General features: G+C 40.1%; 1 protein-coding gene across 2 annotated transcripts in view; it reads right to left on the bottom strand.

Annotated features, from left to right (window-relative positions):
• Positions 1 to 22504, bottom strand: part of ttc27 (tetratricopeptide repeat domain 27) — a 128121-nt gene that overhangs the window by 58954 nt on the left and 46663 nt on the right. For both annotated transcript variants that reach the window (XM_028603661.1, XM_028603662.1), the window contains exons 6-8: positions 15326 to 15484; positions 15022 to 15161; positions 9491 to 9603 (exon numbers count right to left, since the gene is read on the bottom strand). In XM_028603661.1, the coding sequence (XP_028459462.1) occupies positions 9491 to 9603; positions 15022 to 15161; positions 15326 to 15484 (412 nt within the window). The remainder of the gene's footprint in view (positions 1 to 9490; positions 9604 to 15021; positions 15162 to 15325; positions 15485 to 22504) is intronic.

Raw genomic sequence — 22504 nt, 5'->3', positions numbered from 1 at the left:
TCTTCTCTCTTTCTCTCCTTCTCTCTTTCCTCTTTCTTCTTGTTAAGCCCCATTCTTTTCACCTAATATATTTCACATCTCATCTCAGCTAGATTTATGCTTTTTCGTTCTATGCAGTGTATATATCTGATAACAATAAAAATATTTCTTCCAGCTTTTCTAACAAGCTCTTCACTTATTTAGGTAATGCAGTTTAGCTTCCAACTCTGAACATTTTCCAGATGTTTCAGCAGTGCAATGCATTTGAGCTTAAACATTTTTCATACAATTTGTTTCACATTTCTGCATATGTGAGTCATTATCAGTTAGAACATATACTCAGACCTCACAATGTTATACACATTTGTCATTATTCAACCTTTAAAGCAAACAGTTCAGTTTAGCATAAACCTTTAACATTTTAATGAAATTCATACTTATTAAACCGATTTCCACTTTTTCAACTATTCTCACTACTTCAACTTCTTCTTACGGATTTAAGCTATTTATCCAGTTAGCTTTAGCAATTCAGCTGTTCAGCATTCCCACGCATTTTCTGCAGGAAATGCATTTTCTAGTTCAATATGTTTTTCAGGTCTTTAGTCACCCAGGGTTTATTATTAGGGAAGATTATAACCTTCTTAGAGGGGATAATATTATCTACACAGAAAGTGATGTATGCTGAGACTGTATCCACTTGCTCACTGATGTTGGTGGAGCATGGTGTGAGGATCTTCCAGTCCGTGGTTTCAAAACACCATTGAAGCCTGTCAATACTATCTGGTGTCCACTGTTTGATGTCCTTGATGACTTTCTCTGTTCTCTTAACCACAGGTGTGTAGGCGGGAGCCAGCAGTATGCTGCTGTGGTCAGCAGAGCCTAGGGGAGGGAGGGGGACGGCTCTGTAGGCGTCTGGGACTGACCCATAGCATTTGTCCAGTGTTTTCCCTAGACGGGTGGTGCAGTTGACATACTGGTAAAATCCTTTGAGTGACTTGTCTATTGAACAGTTATTGAAGTCGCCCATGATGAATTTGGGGGCATCCGGAGATATCAGTTCGAGTCTGTCGAGCGTATTCCTTATATGATCTGTAGCAGTGGATGCATTAGCTCTGGGGTGAATATAAACCAGAATGAAAAACAGTTGTGTATTAATAAGGGAAAAACTTCCACTAATTAACCCTGACAAAGCACACCTGTGAAGGTAAAACCATTTCAGGTGACTACCTCATGAAGCTCATTGAGAGAACACCAAGGGTTTGCAGAGTTATCAAAAAAAAAAAAAAGGGTGGCTACTTTGAAGAATCTAAAATATAAGACATGTTTTCAGTTATTTCACACTTTTTTGTTAAGTACATAATTCCATATGTGTTCATTCATAGTTTTGATGCCTTCAGTGAGAATCTACAATGTAAGTAGTCATGAAAATAAAGAAACACATTGAATGAGAAGGTGTGTCCAAACTTTTGGCCTGTACTGTATATCTGAAAGTCCAGATTTACCACACGCTGATAATGACGCCATTGTATGTAAGTAACTTTTACTGTTTTATCCTTCCTTGTTTAATTTTACTGTGACTTATGTTTTTTTTTTTTTTTTTTTATTCATACCACTCTCATATAATTGTTTTCCAGCTGCCTGTAAGACATATTACCAGACAGCACACAGGAGCTTCAGCTAGAAACAACCAAATCTGGCATCGCGGGCAGAAGCTGTTAAGAGTTCAGCTCGGAGTCGGTCGAGAAGAAAAGAGGGTAAGAGTAGATCCATTTTTGGTCAATGTGAATATTTTTCAGGTGCATTCATAGATGTGTTGTGTCCATATGCAGTATATTGTGCAGAACTGATTGTCTTTGATTTTACAGATACTGGAAGCGAGACAGAGTGTGCTGCCTGCGGGTGAGGTGGACATTTGGAAGTGCGCCACATAGACCTGATGATCCGAAATACAGGACAACCCACCACAGACGTCTGCTAAATGGACCGAATTCAGACCGAATGCTGCCGGTTACCTAGAGCTCCGAGGCAGCCGCGGGTTAGGGGCTGACTGTGCTGTCGTGAGCGTGGCATATTTGTTGTGTGTGCTTTGTCTCCTATGCTTTGTACATATTTTTTTTCTGATTGCATTTTGTTAATAAAGTTTTTGTGTTAATAAAGCTCTATCTTTGAATAAACAGCACATTCCTGGCAAATCATTTTCCTTAGGATAACAATGACATGAATATACAACATAGCATATATGAAATAAATAAATAAATATATCATCATCATTATTATTATTATTATTATTATTATTATTATTATTATTATAATAATAATAATAATAATAATAATAATAATGACCCAGGGTGACCAATAGCCTAACCCGTGACAGACCTGCCAACCAATCACAAGAGATTTTTCTTGTTTAAAAGTAGAGGTTTAATCCAATCCTGAGTGAAGAAATTCCAGCCAGGCCAGATGTTCTCTGGCCAGGCGCGGTGTCGCTGCTATTCATATTCTAATTAGATCCATTAACACCTCCGAGGGGGCTCTCCACATACGTCATGGTTCGTTTCCGTCAATATGTGGCACAGACGAACGCAACGTTCACAGCCTGTAAATTGTCGTTAACTGCCGAAAATTAGGGAGATTTCCGGGTGTTTATGGGGATGAAAATCCCACTTTTCATGCAGTGTTACACCAACATCCTTTCAACACTATACACATTAAGGTTGCTCGATTATGGAAAAACATATAATCACAATTATTTTGGTCAATATTTAAATCACGATAACTTAACACGATTACTCGTTGAGTTCTGGAAAGATGTTGCAATTATTGAACTTAAAAAAAAACAGTGGAAAAAGTTAAATAAATCAACAGTAAAAAAAAAACAACGGTGAAATTTGCCTCAACACTTTTCCTATTTAAACTTTATTTTTTCATTCAGGGCACAAGAGAAAATAAGAGTTTACTTGCAAAACATAATGAGCTAAATAATAGTTTTTCTCAATTATTCTGTTTTTGTGATCATTGGGTGCCAAAATCATAATCACGATTAAATGTTGATTAATTCTTTATATGTGTATGCCATTTTCTGTGTATATTAATACACTTCTCAAACTTTATCCTGGTTTCCTAGTCTCTTTATTGATGTTCAATTCTCTGGCTCTTAACAATCTAGTTTTCTTCTGGTTCTGGTCCAAATTCACATTGATATCAACTACATAACACTACTACGAGCTATTTCATAAATGTACATTCTTACTACATCGTAATAAGGATTACAAATACTTTTTTTACTTGTGTCTCTGTTGTATCTGCCAGCCTTTGCAACTCATTTGTACATGCTTTGTAAAGCATAGAAAGTGCTCACTTTAGATGGGCTCACACAGTATACTTAACTAACCAGTAGTAACTCATGAGTTAATTATGGATTGATGTGTTGGTAAGTGCTTGTTAAAGATGTATTAACACTAACTATCCATAGGCATATTTCTGAAGGCATGTCCAAATAGAACAATACATGTGTGTGTCCAGGTTCTGTTAGCCTTTGGAACTTATTTATAAATGGTTTGTAAAGCATAGAAAGTACTCACTTTAGATGGGCTCACACAGTATACTTAACTAACCAGTAGTAACTCATGAGTTAATCATGGATTACATTATTGGTAAGTATTTGTAACAGATGTGTTAACACCCAAGCTATTAGTTTAGGCCTTTTTCTAAATCATAACATTTTATTTAAGACATGAACAAATGTAGGTCTAGATAGTCCGTTAATCATTAACTTCCTAGTTATAAACAACCGTTTACGTTCCTGAGTACCTAGTTGATAATGCTAAAATTACTTAATCTACAAATGGTTAATGCATCATGTAGGAATTATTAAAAAATATACTGATAAACATTTTACATGGGCTTACTTATTATGGACCAACCATTTACTAACTGCATTTACAAATGCTTTACTGATTAGAATGAATGTAGGAACTATGCTTTACAAATGATAAACATAAATTACTACTAGTTTGTAGATAGTTTATAAAGGGAAAATTATTTAATTTACTAATGGTTTTTGCAATACTTAGAAAGTGTTAAACTTCTATTTATGAACATAACTTCCAAGAGCCTTATTCACTATGAACAAACCATTTATGAGTGTGTATACAAATGCTTCATTCATGAGAATTAACATAGGAGCAGTGCTTTACAAATGATGAACAAAGCATTTAGCAATAGTTAGTAACTGGTTTATAATGGGGAAATTATTTCATTTATAAATGGTTGTTTCATTATTTGTTAAGTATAAATCATGTACTTACAAACATATTTTTCAAGATAGGCTTATTTACTATGAACAAACCATTTATAACTATGTGAATAAATGCTTTACTGATGATGAATTATGTAAGAACAATTAATTAATAATGATGAAAAAAACATTAACTAATAGGCTTATTTACTATTAACAAACCATTTATAATTGTGTGAACGAATACTTTACTCATGATGAACTATGTATGAACAATTAATAAGTAATAATGAACAAACCATTAACTAATAGTTAACTAATGCTTAATAAATGATGAATTATGGATAGTTATTATAAAGTGTTACCGGCTTCTGTTATCCTGACCTCCGCCCTGGTCCCTGTAAATGAATGGCTTTTTAAATCCTGTCTGTTAGTTAATACTAAAAAAAACTGTTTGCATGATGTTCACTAAACAGTCCCGAGACATAAAACAATCTGGTGTATTTTTAAGAGTAGAATTAGAAGTTGTTTCAGAATTTAAGCACCTTGGTGTGACTCTTGATTCCACATTAAGGTTTAAAAAACATGTAAAAAGAATATCGAGTACAGTGAAATTTAATTTACGAAATTTTAAACAAATTCGTCCTTTTATACCATTTGGGGCTGCCAAACTGTTTTTACATTGTATGATTTTATCACATATTGAATACTGTTGTACAAGTTGGACATTGACTGGTATGAACACTCTTAAATTAATAGAATCACTCTATAAAAAGCCAATGTCCTTTCATATTTGTAATATTTTACAAAAACATAACCTATTAAGTTTGGAGAATTTCATACATTTCAAATATGCTTGCTTTGTGTACAAAGTGTTAAATGGATTAGCTTCTACTCCTATGTCGGACTTCTTTAAAACAAAGACTCATAGTGGTGCCAGGACAAGGGCCTCCTCTAGAGGTGACTGTGAGGTGCCTTTTGGAAGAACAGCCTTTGGGCAAAATGCTTTGTCTGTGAAGGCTGGTGAGTTCTGGAACAGTATCCCCATCAGTGTTAGGGAATGTCCGACATTAATAATATTTAAAACCAAACTTAAAGTGTGGCTTAAAGCAAACCAGTTTTGTAATCATTAAGTTACTATTTTACTTTTGCCTTTACTTATTCATTTTAGTATTGTTTTTCTTTTTTTTTTAGATTTGTATGTTATAATTTATGTATTTCTGTAATTTAATTTAAAAAAAAAGGGACTGCGGATGTAAATTAGCCCTGTGGCTATAATCCGGCGTGTTTACGTCTGTTTTTGTTGTTTCAATGCAGATGTTCATTAATGTGCATTGTCCCTATCAAATAAAGGATTAAATATGCAATTATCAGTATATGAGCATAAGTCTCTAATTAGCCCCACAGTACTAACCAAGACTACACTATGTATCAACAAGCTGATGATAGATACAAGGATCCAGTAACAATAGAGTACATATTTATATTTTCCATAAATCTGGTTTGTTCACTCTCTGGAAGACTCAAGATACATTTTTAATGTCCAGCAAGCAGGTGTGCGGATCGACTATTCATTTCGAGAGACCTGCTGCTCATCCATCATCTCCGAGCAATCTCACTGATCGCTCCATTCACCTTCACTATAGTCCCAGCAGCAGCATGGGAATTAATCACTGACGCGCTGTGAAGCTAAATGGTTTTATATAATGTTGAATGTCTTATATTCACCCTTTTCTGGAAAAAACCGCCACTACAAACAAGTTCATTATTTACAGTAGTTGATCCACAATCCCGAGGTAAAGATTTTGCAAACAGGAGGAAAAAGAATTGCTGACACCTGGTCGAGACTTTGGGGCCATCCACACGGAGATGCTTTTTGATGCAAACGCACATTTTGCATCGTTTGGGCCGATCGTCCAAATGGATCCTGTAAACGCACTGCCTGAAAACGCACTTTTTCGAAACCTGGTCCCAGGGTGAAAAAATTCGAAAATGGCCCCCTTTTGGCTTCGTTTGGATGGCGAAACCGCATACGTTCGTATCAATGATGTCATCGCCACACCCCTCGACCTCTTTTACACCCTCTCTTACCCGCGGCCACTGACACACACAACTGTGGTGAAGCTAAGTGAGCAGATCCCATCTCCATGGTCAAACCAGCTTACTTCATCTAAATACGCTCCCTGACCCTTCCCTCCGGATTCAACACAAGATATATTGCTAACGTTATGTAGCTAACGTTAAACATCGCTAAAGTAGTTGACCGTTCCAGCAGCAACGTAACGTTAGCTGATCTGTTTATAAAGTGGAAGTAGACAACTTATCAACTAGCTAGCTAATCTGTCTGCTTATCAACTCCTTGAATGGATTATAGTAACTTTGACCACGGCTTATTGTAGAAAGGCTACCGCGAGAAAAACGTAGATTATCAAAAAGACATTGGATCATTGAGGTTTGTTTGACAGCCGATGTTAGCTTCCAGAGCTAACGTTGGTGCGCTAACGTTAGCTTGCTGCTGGCGTGCTGCAATCATGCAAAATAAAAAGCAATCCAACAGCACATTATACAATGTAAACAAAGACACGTTTTCTTGCTTCTTATAAAATGAGCAGTGGTGAAAGTTATTATAGTCCACGGATGTATTAAGAGAACGTTATAATCTAGTCCTGTTATGATGGGAAGTGGAAGTAACTATGCTCTTCTTCTCTGTTTTTTGGTGAATTTCTGTAGCAGAAACAGCGCCGCCTACAGGCCTGGACTATGAAGCAGCGTGTTGAGTCATTTAGAAATGGATCCGTTTGGACGCAACTATTCTTGAAACAAATCCAGGGAAGACGGATTAAAAAAAGATCGTTTTGGTAAGTGTGGACGTGGCCTTTATCTACTGATACACTTTAAGCTACAACTTGTGAAGTCATTAAGAAATAGTCCTGCAACATATCATCCATAAGCACACAGCACTAACTTTAATAGGGATGGGTATTGGCAAGGACCTCACGATTCAATTTCAATACTTTGGGTCACGATCCGATATTGATACGATTCAATATTGATTTAATACTTTACATGACAACAATATTCATAAACATAGGTGACTGAAGTACCCACAGAATTCAAAAGAGTACCTTTTGATATTTGTGATACACTGTGTACTATTGATACAGATGTTAAACGGGGGAGATAGTATTTATCCAGTGACAGCTGCAGTAGCTGCAATGCACAACAACCACTACCAGGTGGCACATGTGAGCAGGCTAGATGCAGTGTCTCTGTCGGTAGACTGGGGAAACCGAACCGCCCCAACAGTACTCTGTGCAGAGGTGTCAATTCCAGGTCCAGAAAGTAAAAGTCCTGCCATGTGTTTATTCCACCAATGAACTCAGCCAGCTGATTTCACTACTAATTAGTGAAATCAGCTGCTAATTAGCTAAATCAGCTGGCTGAGTTCATTGGTGGAATAAACACATGGCAGGACTTTTACTTTCTGGACCTGGAATTGACACCTCTGACTCTGTGTAAAGTCTTCAGAGCATTTACAGTATAACTTCACATTACAGAGTCTTCATAGATTGATCGATAGATGATCATAGATTGTATAAAAGAAGTGGATGGATGTGGCTTCTGGGTCTGAAAAGTGATGCGCAATACTGAAGTGCATTATACCTGAAGTCATTCTAATGCCCAGCAGAGGGCGACTCCATTGGCTCCAAAAACAAGCCTGATTAAAGTGCCCATATTATGAAGAAAATAAATCACTGTTTATGGGATTTCGGGTGTTATTTTGTGTCTTTGGTGCTTCCACACGCATACAAACTTTAAAAAAAACAAAAAAACATCCATGGTGTTCTGAGTGAGATACGGTTTCTGAATGCGTCCTGCCTTCAGTCTCCGGGTGAGCTGGTCAAAATCTGAACAGCTTTCTACGTCACTAACCGAAACGAGGGGGCTAGGGGGCTAACATTTAGCATGCTAGTTCGTTCTCAACGGCAAAACACTGCTACAACACACACTAGTTCACCATAATCTCCTTGTTCTGCAGGTATTCCACGCAAAGTGTGAAGTGTGCCCTCGTTTAGAAGAAGTCTCCCGACTAATCCTGCCTTGTACAGGCCAAAGTTTGAGAAACAGCTAGCTAGCTCATGTAGTCCTTACCTAGGTACTGAGCATGTGCGACTGCCAACAAAGATGTTCCAGAAGTTGTAGCTAAAACAGAGAGCTCAACACAAAGGGTGAAATGAGCAGCTGCAGCAATGTGCAGTACAACAAAAATATGGTGTTTCTTGAAAAGTAAACCATGTAAACCTATTCTGATACAATCTCAAATTACAATTATGAACCTGAAAATGAGCATAATATGGCTAACTTTAAGAAATTGACTACTTCTCACTTGCTTTATTACTTCAGTAGACTAACCCAAACCTTAACCCTAATGAGCTTACGGACTCATTCGCCAGTTACAATTCTTCTTCAAGTGACTTATTTAACAAGAAAACAGACAAACAACTTTGGGTTTGCCAGTTATTCTCGACGTAAGGCAGGGTTGGTAACATTTTCTAGTATACACTTTTTTATATATATTTTTAAACAGTCTTTACACCCCGACAGCTAAATAACTGATGGGCTCTGAAAAAGGAGCAAAAAAGATCTGTCATCTGTAGCTGCTGTAATCGTTTAACAACTCTGACAAATCAAACTGAACGGACCGCTTTATTAGAACCAATGAAAAGCTCCTAGCCCTGCTGCTCGTACTCTACCCCTCCCGTGAACGAGCCAGAGCTCTGTGCGCCGCGGCACCGCCGGAGTCACTGCAAGTCCGCTGCAGAATGGAGGAGAAACTCAGGAAAAGTTAACACTGCCACGCTTACTTGTAACTGCCCGCCCTGCTGAAAAGGCAAAGAGACTAAAACTGAAGACGCAGCGGGGACCTGCGGCCCTTTGCTGCGTGTCATCCCCATCTCTCTCCCACCTTTCATGTATATCCACTGTCACTGTAATAAAGGGAAAAGCCCCCAAAAAATAATCTTAAAAAACTGAAGACGCAGCAACTAAAAAGCTGTGAGACACTCTGACTCAAACTGTGTACTCCTCACGTGCCACACACGTTTTCCAGCCTTTGCCTCTAAAGAATCCAGGGAAAACCTGACAAGGACTCTCCTTGTGAAGAAGTGACCACATACAGCATGGACTGTCACAGTGTTTATCACATGACTGTTTTAAGCTCACATCCACAGAGTTGTGCAGAACCCGTGCTGAGCTGGGAGGTAGAGGACTTACCAGACGCCCAGGATGACGGCCTGCTCCTCGGCGCTGAGATCAGGCAGCTCATACTGATCTGGCTCCGCTAGGTTGATCTTATCCAGCACTGTGTCATCCCCCAGACTGTAGTCCTGTAAGCACATGGAAACACACACAGAGTCAGATGGATATACACAGTCTGAAGCCATAAACCATGGAACGTGAAAACAAGTAAGCACTACCAAGTGAGCCAGCATGCTTTTTGTTAGATTAAGCATATTTCTTAAAAATTGCTTGCAGCCACAATTTTTAAGGGAAAAAGAAGAAGACCTACAACTTTAAGAGTTCCTCACGCATGCCACTGCTTAGTAGGTCATTTCTTGAAAAATGGTGATGGTAATGGTTGGGATATATTTTATATAACTTTCACTGATAACAAGATACCAGCTATGGTTATAATTTACAGTAACAAATATGTGACCCAAGCAAATAGCTATTTTGTCCATTTCACTACTCTCTATGTCCTGATCCCCAGGGAGACAAGCACTGACACAATTTAAGAGAAATAACACAGTACACAGTGACACTGACAAGTCATGTCAGACCGAGGATAGAGTTACGACCACATGGTAGCCTAACTTCACTGAGCTGCTACTGCACTGTGGTGACTGCAGTTATCAGTATATACCGTATGCCACCAGCCCTGTCCTTGACATCTCACAGCTGTTATAGTCAGAACTGGAGCAGAAACTCCATCTGGGTGTTGGAGAAATGTTAGAGTCGCCTCCCTCTTTTGTTGGCGTCCACCACATGCCTTTTATTTTACGGTCACACATTTGATTACTTTTCTGAGCTTTCTGATCTTGAACCAATCTCACCAAATAATTCCTCATAAGCCCTCTTTCAACTGCAGAATGCATTGAAAAGGCTTTGCTGGTTACTGACAGCTCTGGGTGTAACGGTACGAGTATTTGTCCCGAACCAATGAGTACAGAAATTTCAATCCAGTAAGAGTTTTAATATTCTGTATTCTTCATTTGGGTACGCCCTATGTACTAAATAAATACTGTCAAATTAGCCTAATACAATCTTATTTGGACTACGGCTTAACTGAACATAACATCAGTGACTTCCCCCGGGAAAGTCTCGACTTACCTATGTTGTTAACTTATGTGGTTATATTCCTATTTAGTCTGCATTTATATTTATTTTGTCATTGTAAAAAATCTTGCAGTTGTGCTCTTAAAGGGCAGTTGCTAGCTGATCAATGCTAGTGGGCTAAGCCCTTGGCTGTATAACCCATGAAACATGAGTCCTAGGTATGGCTATGACTAAACAAAGTGAGAAAGCTGGAAGAGCCTTGATTTAATTTAGATCTTTTATTTGGGGGTGTTATGGTTTTACAGTAATTTACAGTCAACACTGGACAAAGTTACTTCAATATATTTTTTTTTATCCAAATATACGTGTCCAAAACACCTGACCGATTTCAGTAAGATTTGGTAAAATGTTAGGCCTTTAAAAAGTGTTTTCTGATCTAGCGTCCTAATCCCTGCAACAAAAAAGATTCATGTGGTAGTTGGCTGATGTGTCACCACTAGGGTTTAGGTTTGGTTTAGGAACACAAACTAATTGCTTTAGGTAAGGCAAAGATTGCCTTACTTTTTTAGGTTAAATTGACTACTTGGTTAAGGTTAGGAAAATATTATGGTCCAACAACAATGACTGTTGGTAGAAAACTGTGAATAACAGCTGTCTGTCAGATGTCAAAGTCCAACAAATCCATCCCAACCCCCCATCTATTTTCTGCCACTGGGTCACAGTGGCAGCAGACAAATACCTCTTTCACACCCATGATGAGGGTCAAACTATGGGTTATCTGACCCGTGTTCAACTCTTCTTTTGTCAGTTTAATGCTCTTCTGACATGTGTCGAGTAGTGCCAAACTAGATGGCAGCACCCAGCAGTGAAAGGTAATGAATCTGTTGGATATAAGCAAACACTGTAAGCCATATGACAAAAGTAGTCTGCAGGGGACTGATTGACTGTGTATGGACCCAAAATGGAATGTTTTAAGGACCACAATGTCACAGACAAGACTTTCTGCACTTTCTTTGCTGGCCATAGAACATGAAGTTGTTGAAGGTTTGGATTTTGATGATATTGTGCACCAGTTTGCATATTTAAAGTCTAGAAAGAAAGCCAGTGAGTAATCTCCTATAAGAAATTACTTAGAAAGAATGCATTAGAGCATTAAATGTTTTGAGTTTACACAATTTAAGTCAACAAGGCCAGTGTCTTAGGGAAGCTAATATGGGTTGATAGTTGTGGTATGAATGTAGGTCAAGAAGGCCAATGTGTTAGGCTCACCTGTACAAACAAGATAAAAAATAACATTATCTGTATTGTGAAATGTATGTGTACAAAGTAAAGAAGGTCAGTTAATTAGGCTCACTTGTTAAAAGAAGAGAAAAGATAATACAAATTAATATATGTGTGTTCATGTCAGATGTTGTGCATGGATTTAGGCTACATATTAAAAGTCAAGGAGTCCAGTGTTAGGGTCACCTGTTAAACAAAAGGAAAAGATATGAGTTAATAGATGTGTATTGGCCTAATATGAAATGTTGTGTAGACTATGAGTTATTCACATATAGTCTGGAATGCCAGTGTGTTGTTAGGCTCACAATTTAAAGCAAAGATAGGCCATTAGGCCTAATAATTTAAAAGTTTGTGTGTTTAGGTGTTCAGTCTTGAAAAGACGACAGTTGTAAGGCTAATTTGTTAAAATAAAATAAGAATATATAGTGCATCAACATAAAATGTTGATATAGTTGATTGTGAAACAATAAACATAATCTTGACTTTGAACTACATGCAACAGTGTAGCCAATGGTTGACTTTTACTCCATACACACTAATTGCCTGCTTCATGGCTGGTGATAATTTCACATTTTAGTTTTAAGTTAAGGCTTCCCTAGCTGTCTGCTTTATGTCTTTGAGTCTTGTTGCCCAGGGCACAGGAAATTGTTAATCCGACCCTGGCATCCTGCAATCATGTCCGATGGCAGACAGAATTGCAAAATAAAAAGCAATTCAACAGCACATTATACAATGTAAACAAAGACACGTTGTGCCAGCAGTGGTGAAAGTTATTATAGTCCACGGATGTATTAAGAGAACGTTATAATCTAGTCATGTTATGATGGGAAGTGGAAGTTAACTATGCTCTTCTTCTCTGTTTTTGGTGAATTTCTGTAGCAGAAACAGCGCCGCCTACAGGCCTGGACTATGAAGCAGTGTGTTGAGTCATTTACAAATGGATCCGTTTGGACGCAACTATTCTTGAAACAAATCCAGGGAAGACGGATTAACAAAAGATCGTTTTGGTAAGTGTGGACGTGGCCTTAGACAATCACAGTGCTGTGTGTGTGTGTGTGTGTGTGTGTGTGTGTGTGTGTGTGTGTGTGTGTGTGTGTGTACTCCAAAGACCTCTCAAAAGCACATTTATTCCTCTGCTCTAGGATTGGGCATCGAGAACAGATTCCTACTTGGAATTGTTTGAAAAATTACAATTCCAGTAGAATCGTTTCTTTATTGGAATCGTTTGGAGAATTTGGTTTCAAATCCAATCATTGCTTCCCAATTTAATATGCACAAGTTTTGGTTTCCGTAGCGACCAGGTGCTTGTTGTGTTGCAGCCTTGGAGCACAGGAAGCAGCGCTCTAGTGTGGCTTTATTTTACGTTGAAAAAGCGGTAAAACTGCAAACCACCATTGAATCAAAATAAAATGTTCCTCTTATTTGTGAAAAAAGGCATGGGACCCGTTTCAACTCCACCCCTCAAAGAATCTGAATCGATAAGAACCAGGATTGGAATCTGAATTGTTAAAATCCAAACGATGCCCAACCCTACTCTGCTCTCCCTCAACTTCACAGAGCAGGATTAAACATGCAGACCGTGGCCATCCTTCTCTTTGTGCTGGCTGGTGTTTGTGTGTGTGTGTGTGTGTGTGTGTGTGTGTGTGTGTGTGTGTGTGCACACTGTGGTGGGTGTCTGACCAGCACTTCATCATGAAGGGTGGTGGAGCTGTAACCATGCAGCTGTGCAAAACACTAACAGGAAGTCATTTAGAACAAAAACATGCTTTTTCTTGTTGTCATAGACACGCATAACAGTCTAATGGTGCTTTTCCATTACATGGTACCTACTCGCCTCTACTCTACTCTACTTTTTTGGTTTTCCATTACGAAAAAAAGTACCTGGTACCTGCTAACAGGTACTTTTTTTAGTACCTGCTCAGTCGAGGTTCCAAGCGAGCTGAGGCGAGCCGAGAAGTGAAACGTGAAACCCTGCAGGCTGCTGATTGGTCGGAAAGAAGCGTCACTGATCACTGCATTGCTAGCGAGAGACGGCCTTTTTAAATAGTTTAGCCAGCGGTGTTTTTTTGCTGCCGGAGGCTCCACGCAGAGCTTTCTCCGTAGCATACAAGTGGCCTGATGGTTATACTGGTGCGCTGGTGTGAGCATGTGTGATGTGTGTGTGTCGAGTCGCCGTATGTGTGTGTGTGGGGAGCTAGTGAGCGAGGGAGAAGTGAGAGAGTGACGGCGATTATCTCTGCAGTGAGTAGCGACTCTAGAGTCATATATATATGTGACCACGGTGGGAAATCTGGAGCAGTAAACGTTAACTATCTCTTTGATATCATGTTGTTTACGGAGACAGAGAACCAGGAAATGCGTCGGGGATATGTCAATGGGAAAAGCAAGCTACTAAGCCACGCCCACGACAGTCGCTATGACGACCAGCCACGCTGAGGCGATACTAAAATCTGCAATGGAAAACGGATGCACAGCGAGTCGAGGCGAGTAGAGTCGAGTTGGGTTCGAGGCGAGTCGAGCAGGTACCATGTAATGGAAAAACGCCATAACATGACCCACTCAAAAGTTAACATAGGGCACAATGGTCCAACTATGAGCAAAATTTTGCAACTGAATTCATAGATTTATTATTTGACCTCCTTTGTAGAGATACAATATGTTTTTGCCTGGAAATTTGTGTAATGCATATTAAAACTATAGTGTGTAGTGTCTGTCCCCGCCCCAATTCTAAGTAATGAGAGTGTCGGAGCATCCACATGACAAAAGGCTTCCATGATCACTGACTATTCAAATATTCATTCAATGGGCAGCTATTAGATTTTCAAAATTAGGATTTGAATATTCTTTTCTTTTGCAAAAACGTGCACGCAGGTTTTGAACTGTGGTGTTTTGTCAGGATTAAGCTGCTTCCTGCTGGCTAATTTATGCAGCACTATGTCATCCACTTCAGCCAAGAACGAAGAGATGTTGAGTTCCAGCGAGCAGTCTGATGTGTGGAGAGGTCTCTATGTTTGCAATGTAGCAGCCTGCGGTCCTTTTATAAAGGTGGAGATAGTACAGCCGTTCATAATGCTAGCGTTGCTAATTTGTTTATTCAGTCAGTCAGTCATCTGAACAACAAAAGGTTCAAAGTGGTAAATGAAGTATCAAAAACACCAATTTGGAAAGAAGCCATCAGAAGCTCCTACCTTGGGCAGGCTGGCCGGAGGCGTGGGAGTGGGACTGGCCTCATCATCCGTCTGGCCCGGCTGCGTCTGCTTTCTCTTGACCTCAAGGATGAGCTGAGCCAAGTACTTCTGCTGGAAATGGGTCCGTTTTCCAAGAGCACCTTGATTGACCAGATACGGTTGTTACATTGAATTAAGGTATCACTAAGGCTGGATGAGTATGGGCTTAGGACGATCATTACCAGGTATGACAGCCTCCTCTAATGTATTTTCAATTAGTCACTCAATTATTGTCCAAACCCAGACCATGCTGTACTTTCCGTACCAGTCATGTTGATATCCAGCCCTGAGAGCTCCTGGGCCCTGTTGATGTGTTCCTTGGCTGGCTGGTAATCATAGTAGGTCAGACTGGTGTGGACACACTCCAGGTGGAAATGGATAGCCAGGTTTCTCTGCTCCGAGAACAGACTCTGGCATTTCAACACTGTGAAAGAAGAAGAAGAGTTCTACAATTACAATCAAAACAATACTCAACTACACTTCTTTTTCACACCAGTGACCCGGGTCAGACCATGGTCATCTGACCCCCCGTGTTCAACCCTTCTTTTGGAAATTCAAACCAAGCCAGTCAGCATGGGTTGATCTCAACCCGTCACAACCCGGGAGCCATGCATACCAATTACCCCACTGCTGGAAATGGGCGGGGGGTTTTACACTCCTATTCAGTGAACAGCTAACATCAAATACTCCCGTCCAGAGGCACGTTCCAGAAAGCAGGTTTAATGAAAACTCTGAGTTGGTTAACCCTGAGATGAGGGAAACTCTGGGTTTTCCGTTTCAGAAAGAGAGGTAACTTAACCTCAGAGTCAGTTACTATGGTAACTTCACCTCAGAGTCAGTTACTATGGTAACTGAGCCTGTGAACCTAACTTGGTCGGGAGCAGGTTTTCTTCAAGAAACCTCGAGTTTCTCTCAGTCTCCTCCCTCTGACAGGGAGGAGAAACTCATTTCCTCATTCAGTCTGGATCAGTTTGTTATCTGCATGAATAAAGAAACATATTGGTTTATGTTAGGCAGATTATCAAATGTTTTTTTCTCAAACATGTCATGTCCTTTTGTCGACGATCCCGTTGATGAAAAAGCTGTATTAATTAACAGAGAGTTTATGTCGGGAGAATATTGAGTCCCGACTATAGATGCATTTTCATTTCCACATAACCGATTTGAGAGGTATTTTTGTAGATATATAGATACCTTATCCATCCTTATACCACTAACATCAACCATCGTGGACAGGCTTTAACATCCCAGCAGATTATTTGTGTCTCATTACGTTTTTTGCAAACGGCAGTTTTCTTTATAACAGTGTAGCGGATCATACTGTAATAGTAAAGCCACTGTAGAGCCATCAGAAAAGTGTGACTCGCTCTGAAACATTTTTTAAAAGTTTTTGTAGTGTTCCCTGGACACAAACCAGTGAGAGCCATTAAAAAGAAATAAATTATTATACATTATAAGAATGGGATTAGTATTAGTTTACTTTTTTGCCCGCAGGATTGCACCTAAATGAAATTATAGGTGTAATACAATTCCAGTTTTCACAAGTAATATTATAGGTCCAAACCATAGACGGTAGGTCCAAACTCGCGGTTTGTGAGCATGAGTATTTCCGCTGACCCGTTTGTTTGTGGTTGTTACCATGGTGAATTGTAGAATCATGGCTCCATTCATACTGCCTTTTGTGCACGCGCGAACCCTGAGTGAACCTACTCTGAGTTGATTGAACCAACTCAAATCAGCTGTTCTGGAACCGAAAACTCTGAGTTTCCATCTCAGGGTAAATCAACTCAGACATCAGGGTTAGACTCAGAGTTTGTTAAACCTCCTACCTGGAATGGACCCCAGCTGTACCCCACCAGAACTAGTGTTTTGTCCAGTAGGCCCAGAAAGGAAGAATTGCATTGTACAGGGTAACATGTTTCCTTACTGTGCATATGACAAAAAAAAAACTTTGAATTTCTCCTCTTCTTCATTTCACTCATTGCAGGTGCAGCAGTAAACAAGGAAGTAGCTACTCTATTGATTCAGGACAGTTTTAGGACAAGGGGAGAACGTTTGTTTTTGTTTGCTATCATTAAAAGTTAGGCTTTGCGGTCCGTCTGCGAAGGGGAGATTGGTGCGAGCCTGAACTGCCGGCTGCACACCTGTGTGTGGGGCGAGCGAGACAGAGAGCGTTGGTGCTTTGAATGAGAGAAATAAAACGGTACTTTTTGATTGCTTCTCAATGGAAAAGCACAGTTCCACCACAGCTAATGTTCCACCTAACAAGTTCCTTCTGGGGCGCACTGGTAGCTCAACCCCATGGAAGCGTCAGTCCTTACCGCAGTGGCTCGGGTGCGATTCCAAACAGCAGCCCTTTGCATGTCATTCCCCTTGCTCTCCCTCCTTTCCGGTCTACAGAAAAGGTTCCTTCCCATGGTTATATTCAGCTCATCAGCAGTTTCCTAAAACTACAGAAGGTTCCCGAGTCCCACATCTCGAGTCTCAGTTGAGTCTCAAGTCACTGGCCCTCATTTATCAACCTAACGTAGAAACCAGCGCAGATATGAGCGCAGAAATCATCTTACGACAGGCTTCACGTGGGATTCATGAAACGTTCGCATCACACCAATCAGAGTGTAAGAATGGTCGTACATTGATAAATGCAGCGGCTGGAAACGATCATTTAAATATCACGCCCCAATATATTCTGGGTTTTGAGGCCTCGCCCCTACAATTTACGACATGGCGAGACGTAATCCGGCTGAGAAGCGGAACTTTTCAGAGGTGGAGATTGAAACCCTGATATCTCTGGTTCATTTGCACTAACGTGTGTACGTTAGGCTGTAGAAAAGAATGCGGAATGGAAAGAGATCACTGATGCGGTCAACAGTGTTGCCGTAGTAAATCGGACTCCAGCTGAAGTTTAGCCTATTTCATTTATACATCCTTGACGCATTTTCTATAGTCCTAATAGTAATATACAGGCTTATTGCAATCTCTTAGGCCTACATGGTGTACCTATATTTAAATAAACACACGGTAGCGGAGTTTATGCAGTGTCTTATTTTACTCGGGTTTTTTTTCCATGAGTCAGAACGAGACAACAGCTGAGGGAGAGCGTGTGTCCTCCGCCCCCCCCCCGTGCTGGACCACCACCACGACCCTGTCTCCTGACAGCAGAGGGCCTGGGAAAACAAGCCGAAATAACTCTGTCAATGGCAGAAATAAATCGTTCACGACATAGAAATGAAAACCAGAATAATAAATAAAAATGTTGTGCATCGTCATGTTTCCTGTAGCCTATGAATATCATTGCCAAACATAACACTATAGGCTACCTTTTAAAAGCGAGGAATAATAATATCCTGTCTCCTTCAGTTGGGGCTGTTCTGGACACTGCTCTCTGGGCATCGGCTCATCTGGCTCCATCACTACATTTATGGCACCCAGTTTCCCTGCGAGATGTTGTGCAGAACTCCACAGGCTAAAACAATGTTGCAGACTTTTTCTGCCGTGTATAGGGTCCCCCCCCCCCCGCCCGTCGTACGCCTGTTTTAGGTCGTACGCACATTTCATAAATGAGGGCCAGTGTGTGCGTGACTTAAGTGTGACTCAAGTCAAAGTCTCAAACTATGATGCAGTGTTTCCTCTATGTTGATTTGGAAATGGCAGCCCCCCACGCCAAAATACCTGCCACCACGGTATCAGAAATAGGGCAGACGCAAAATGTATTTGCGTTTGCCTTTTAAATGATCCCGCCTGTTGGAAAGCCTGTCCACGGCCCCCGCAGGTGGACGGCGATACTGCAGTCTGATGTCGGTTTAGTGAGCGCCACTGGGCTTTGATGTCTGTTTTAGAGAGGCAGCGGACTTTCCCATGTTCCTTTTCTTCATTCTGTCTGGTTTGTGCGTTCGTGAGGAAAACGTGAGTATTGTACATGTTGTTGTGTGACACCATGCAGGACAAATCTATCTGTATAGTTTAACTATTTAGATCCAAGTTATGGCAGGAGAAGTCTTATTTTCCTTTCTCCACAGCACACTGTACTGTGTTAGAGTCTACATAGCTAATTATCGCCATGTGATAATGCCAGTTTATATCGCATTCTGTGTGCTCTGAGTGTTTATATGTTAAAGTTAAATTTTACAATATGGTGTAGGAGGTTATTGTGAAGTGAATCTCAGTTTCTGTGCTCTGTAGGATGTGCATTTAACCACCTTGTGATTTGACTATGTGCTGTATGTATGTACTAGCTAGGGGGGTACAAGATTAATTGGGTAGAGTGAATGGGTCCCCCAAAGAAGCTAGAAAAGCTTATAGGTGGGGGCCCATGATTCAATAAAAATTAGTGGTACAGACTATAGAATACACAATTACCACAAATGATGACTAATTGCACGCGAGAGGCGCACCAGTACATACATGACATTACATACACATACAATCATACACATACATCCCAGTAGTCCTTGAAAAAAACGTTTTATATTAGATGTAGGTTAATAACAAATATTTTTTTAGTTGTCTTTTAAAGTTGGAGATAAAGGGCAACACCTTGAGGCCATCATCAATCCCGTTCCAAATCTGCGGCCCCCTACAGACATCACTCAAACTGGCGCGCACATGTCGGCGACATTTTCCTGATATAAGTGGTTTAATTATCGTTTGGTATGTATGCTGGGGGCTGGAGATAGGAACAAGACTACTCAATCTAGAGTTCAGCCGGTTGACAATTTGGAACATAAGGCAAGCATTATGGTAGTCATTTAGCTCAGTCAGTCTTAGTAACTCAAAACGGTGGAATAGAGGTTTGGTGGGGGAATTAATCTCTGACCAAGACAGAGCCCGTATGACTTTCTTTTGCAAAGATATACGTTTTTTAAGATGGCTGGTGAAAGTGTTACACCATATCACATTGCAATAGTTAAGGTGTGGTTCAAAGAGAGTTTTATACAATGTGAGAAGGGCAGACAGAGGAAGAAACTGTCTGATCTTATAAAACAAGCCAACATACTTGGACAATTTATTTACAAGATAGTCGATATGACATTTAAAGTTGAGAGAGTCGTCAATGAGGACCCCAGGAATTTAGTGGAATACACTCTTTATCTCTTGCCCATTATTTTAATCAGGCAGTGATCAATATTTTTAAATTTTTTACATGATTTAAATAAAATGTATGTACTGTATGTACAGTATGTATGTACGTACAGTATCTATCTATCTATCTATCTAAACACCTGGCAAAGTACTCAGAACTGTGTCAGTGGTCCATTGTGTTGCTTTTGCGGAAATGCGCCCTCACCGTAGACAAAAGCAGTCAAGACTCTTCTGAACTCTGTAGGAAAATAGCATTTGTTTTGGTATATGCACTAGGGTTGTGCCGATGGACGATATCATGTTTAATGAACAGAAAAAATATTGACTCATCTCTCAGTTACATAGCATTAATCAGTCCCTCCAGGATTTTGCAGCCTTTTTTTGAGATTGTTGCGGCCCAAAATGCCTGATTTTGAGGAAGCTTTTGTAAAAACATTGCGATAAAAGTTGTGATGCCTTTTGTATTTTTGTTGCAATGAAGTTGCGAGAGACAGTGAAAGATGCTTTTTTGTATAGTTCTTTAAAAATAAAAAGGACACTTATTTTGGAGAGAATAAAACTCTGGGCTGAGTTGTCCTAGTAACCTTTCCAAAAAGGCTCAGGATGCTGCAAATGTTGGTATAATATGAAAATGGCTGGTGGATTTAAGACAAAAAATAATTTATTGAATGAATACATTTGAACATTTCTGTCAGTGGTGTGTTGATCTTTGCATGGTTTATTTCCTAACCTGGCCTGGGACACCCATTCATACGCTTTGATAAAGGACTTGAACTCATCATTGCTCTTACAATAACAAGTGTAGCGGTCCTCAATTTAGGTCATCCTGCATGTCTCACCTCCGGTTTTTCCTACATCCACCGTGTGTGTGTGTGTGTGTGTGTGTGTGTGTGTGTGTGTGTGTGTGTGTGTGTGTGTGTGTCAGTCGCGGGGTAGAACTGAGCAGCAGAGAGCCGACAGGATTAAAACAGCAGCAGCTTTCAGCGACTTAAACATCGTTACAGTCTACATTGATGTTAAAATGTATACAGGTTGGCAGGACGGTCTGAAATGTTTTTCATTGTCTTTCGCTGTACCTTTTGTAGTACCTTCTCTTCTTTACTTGGCCCTCAACAGTTTGTACAGTCCTAGCTCCTGCTGACTCCACGGAGGGCCTCTTAACACCGGGGATATGTCACCACATTTTTTTTAACCGATAATTTTCCTTTCGTCTGTACCTCAGCTCAGCTACATGGTGTCACGGACTAGCGCTGAAAACTACTCGACTATGTGTGGTCAAAGCCCCGGCTGTGAACCGTTTCATTTCCTATAAGTTCTTCACAATAAAAGTCCTCAGTTATTTTGGTATTTGAATGTTTTTATTATGAAGCAGGAAAATCCGGAAACGTTGGGGATTCATTACCAGTAACGTAACGCGACTCCTATAAGCATTGTGCATTGTTACTTAGCAACAGCATTCTTTGACAAAAGCTGTCCAATCCATTACAAGGAATGTTTTACAATCCACCCGCCACTGTGGCTGGTAAACAAGGCAAAGTCACCCGCCACTTTGAAAAAGCACCCACCCTTGGCTGGTGGCGGGTGCTAATTTCCCACCCTGCAGGGTGCTATCAGACATGTTTAGAGCGATTGTGGCATCCCACCATCTTACAAATATAGGGAGGATGCAGAATCCTACTAGCAAGGATTACACCTTCTTTTCCACACGTCACCTCACCCACTCCCGTATTGATTATATTTTGTGTTCCAGTGAGCTTAAGGCAATGTTCCACACGATAGCAATAGAACCAGCAATTCTATCTGATCACAATGCGCTGATAACCACATTCCGTTGTGATAGGTTAGGAGAAAGATCTAGGAGATGGCAATTTAATAATTCCCTTCTCCAAAACACAGCTTTTGGTGCAGAATTTAAAACCAAACTGGCTGACTTTATATCCATCAACACCGACTCAGTTTCTGACCCTGCATATACGTGGCAGGCAACTAAAGGATTTATTAGAGATTGTACATCCTCCTTCACAGTCAACTTAAAGAGGAAAAGAGAGGCAAGGATTGGGGAGATGGAAGAACGTTGTAAATCGTTAGACCAGTCTGTTAAGACTTGTTTTTCTAAATCTACACATACTCTTCTAGTCATAAGTCGAACAGAGCTAAATGATCTGCTAAGAAGGAGAACTGATTTCATAATGCACAGAGTGAGGCAAAATTACTATTTTAATGGTTGTAAGCAAATAGCTGGCTCTGAAATTAAAACAAAGCGAATCCAGAGCTGCTATCAACAGCATCCATCAGTATCTCAACAAATCCTAAGGATATCAGCGCCACTTTACAATCCTTCTATTCAAAGTTGTATGAATCC

This window comes from Perca flavescens, chromosome 17 (genome assembly GCF_004354835.1).
Source record: "Perca flavescens isolate YP-PL-M2 chromosome 17, PFLA_1.0, whole genome shotgun sequence".
In the NCBI taxonomy this organism is placed as follows: domain Eukaryota; kingdom Metazoa; phylum Chordata; class Actinopteri; order Perciformes; family Percidae; genus Perca; species Perca flavescens.
This window is presented reverse-complemented; position numbering and strand designations above follow the sequence as displayed.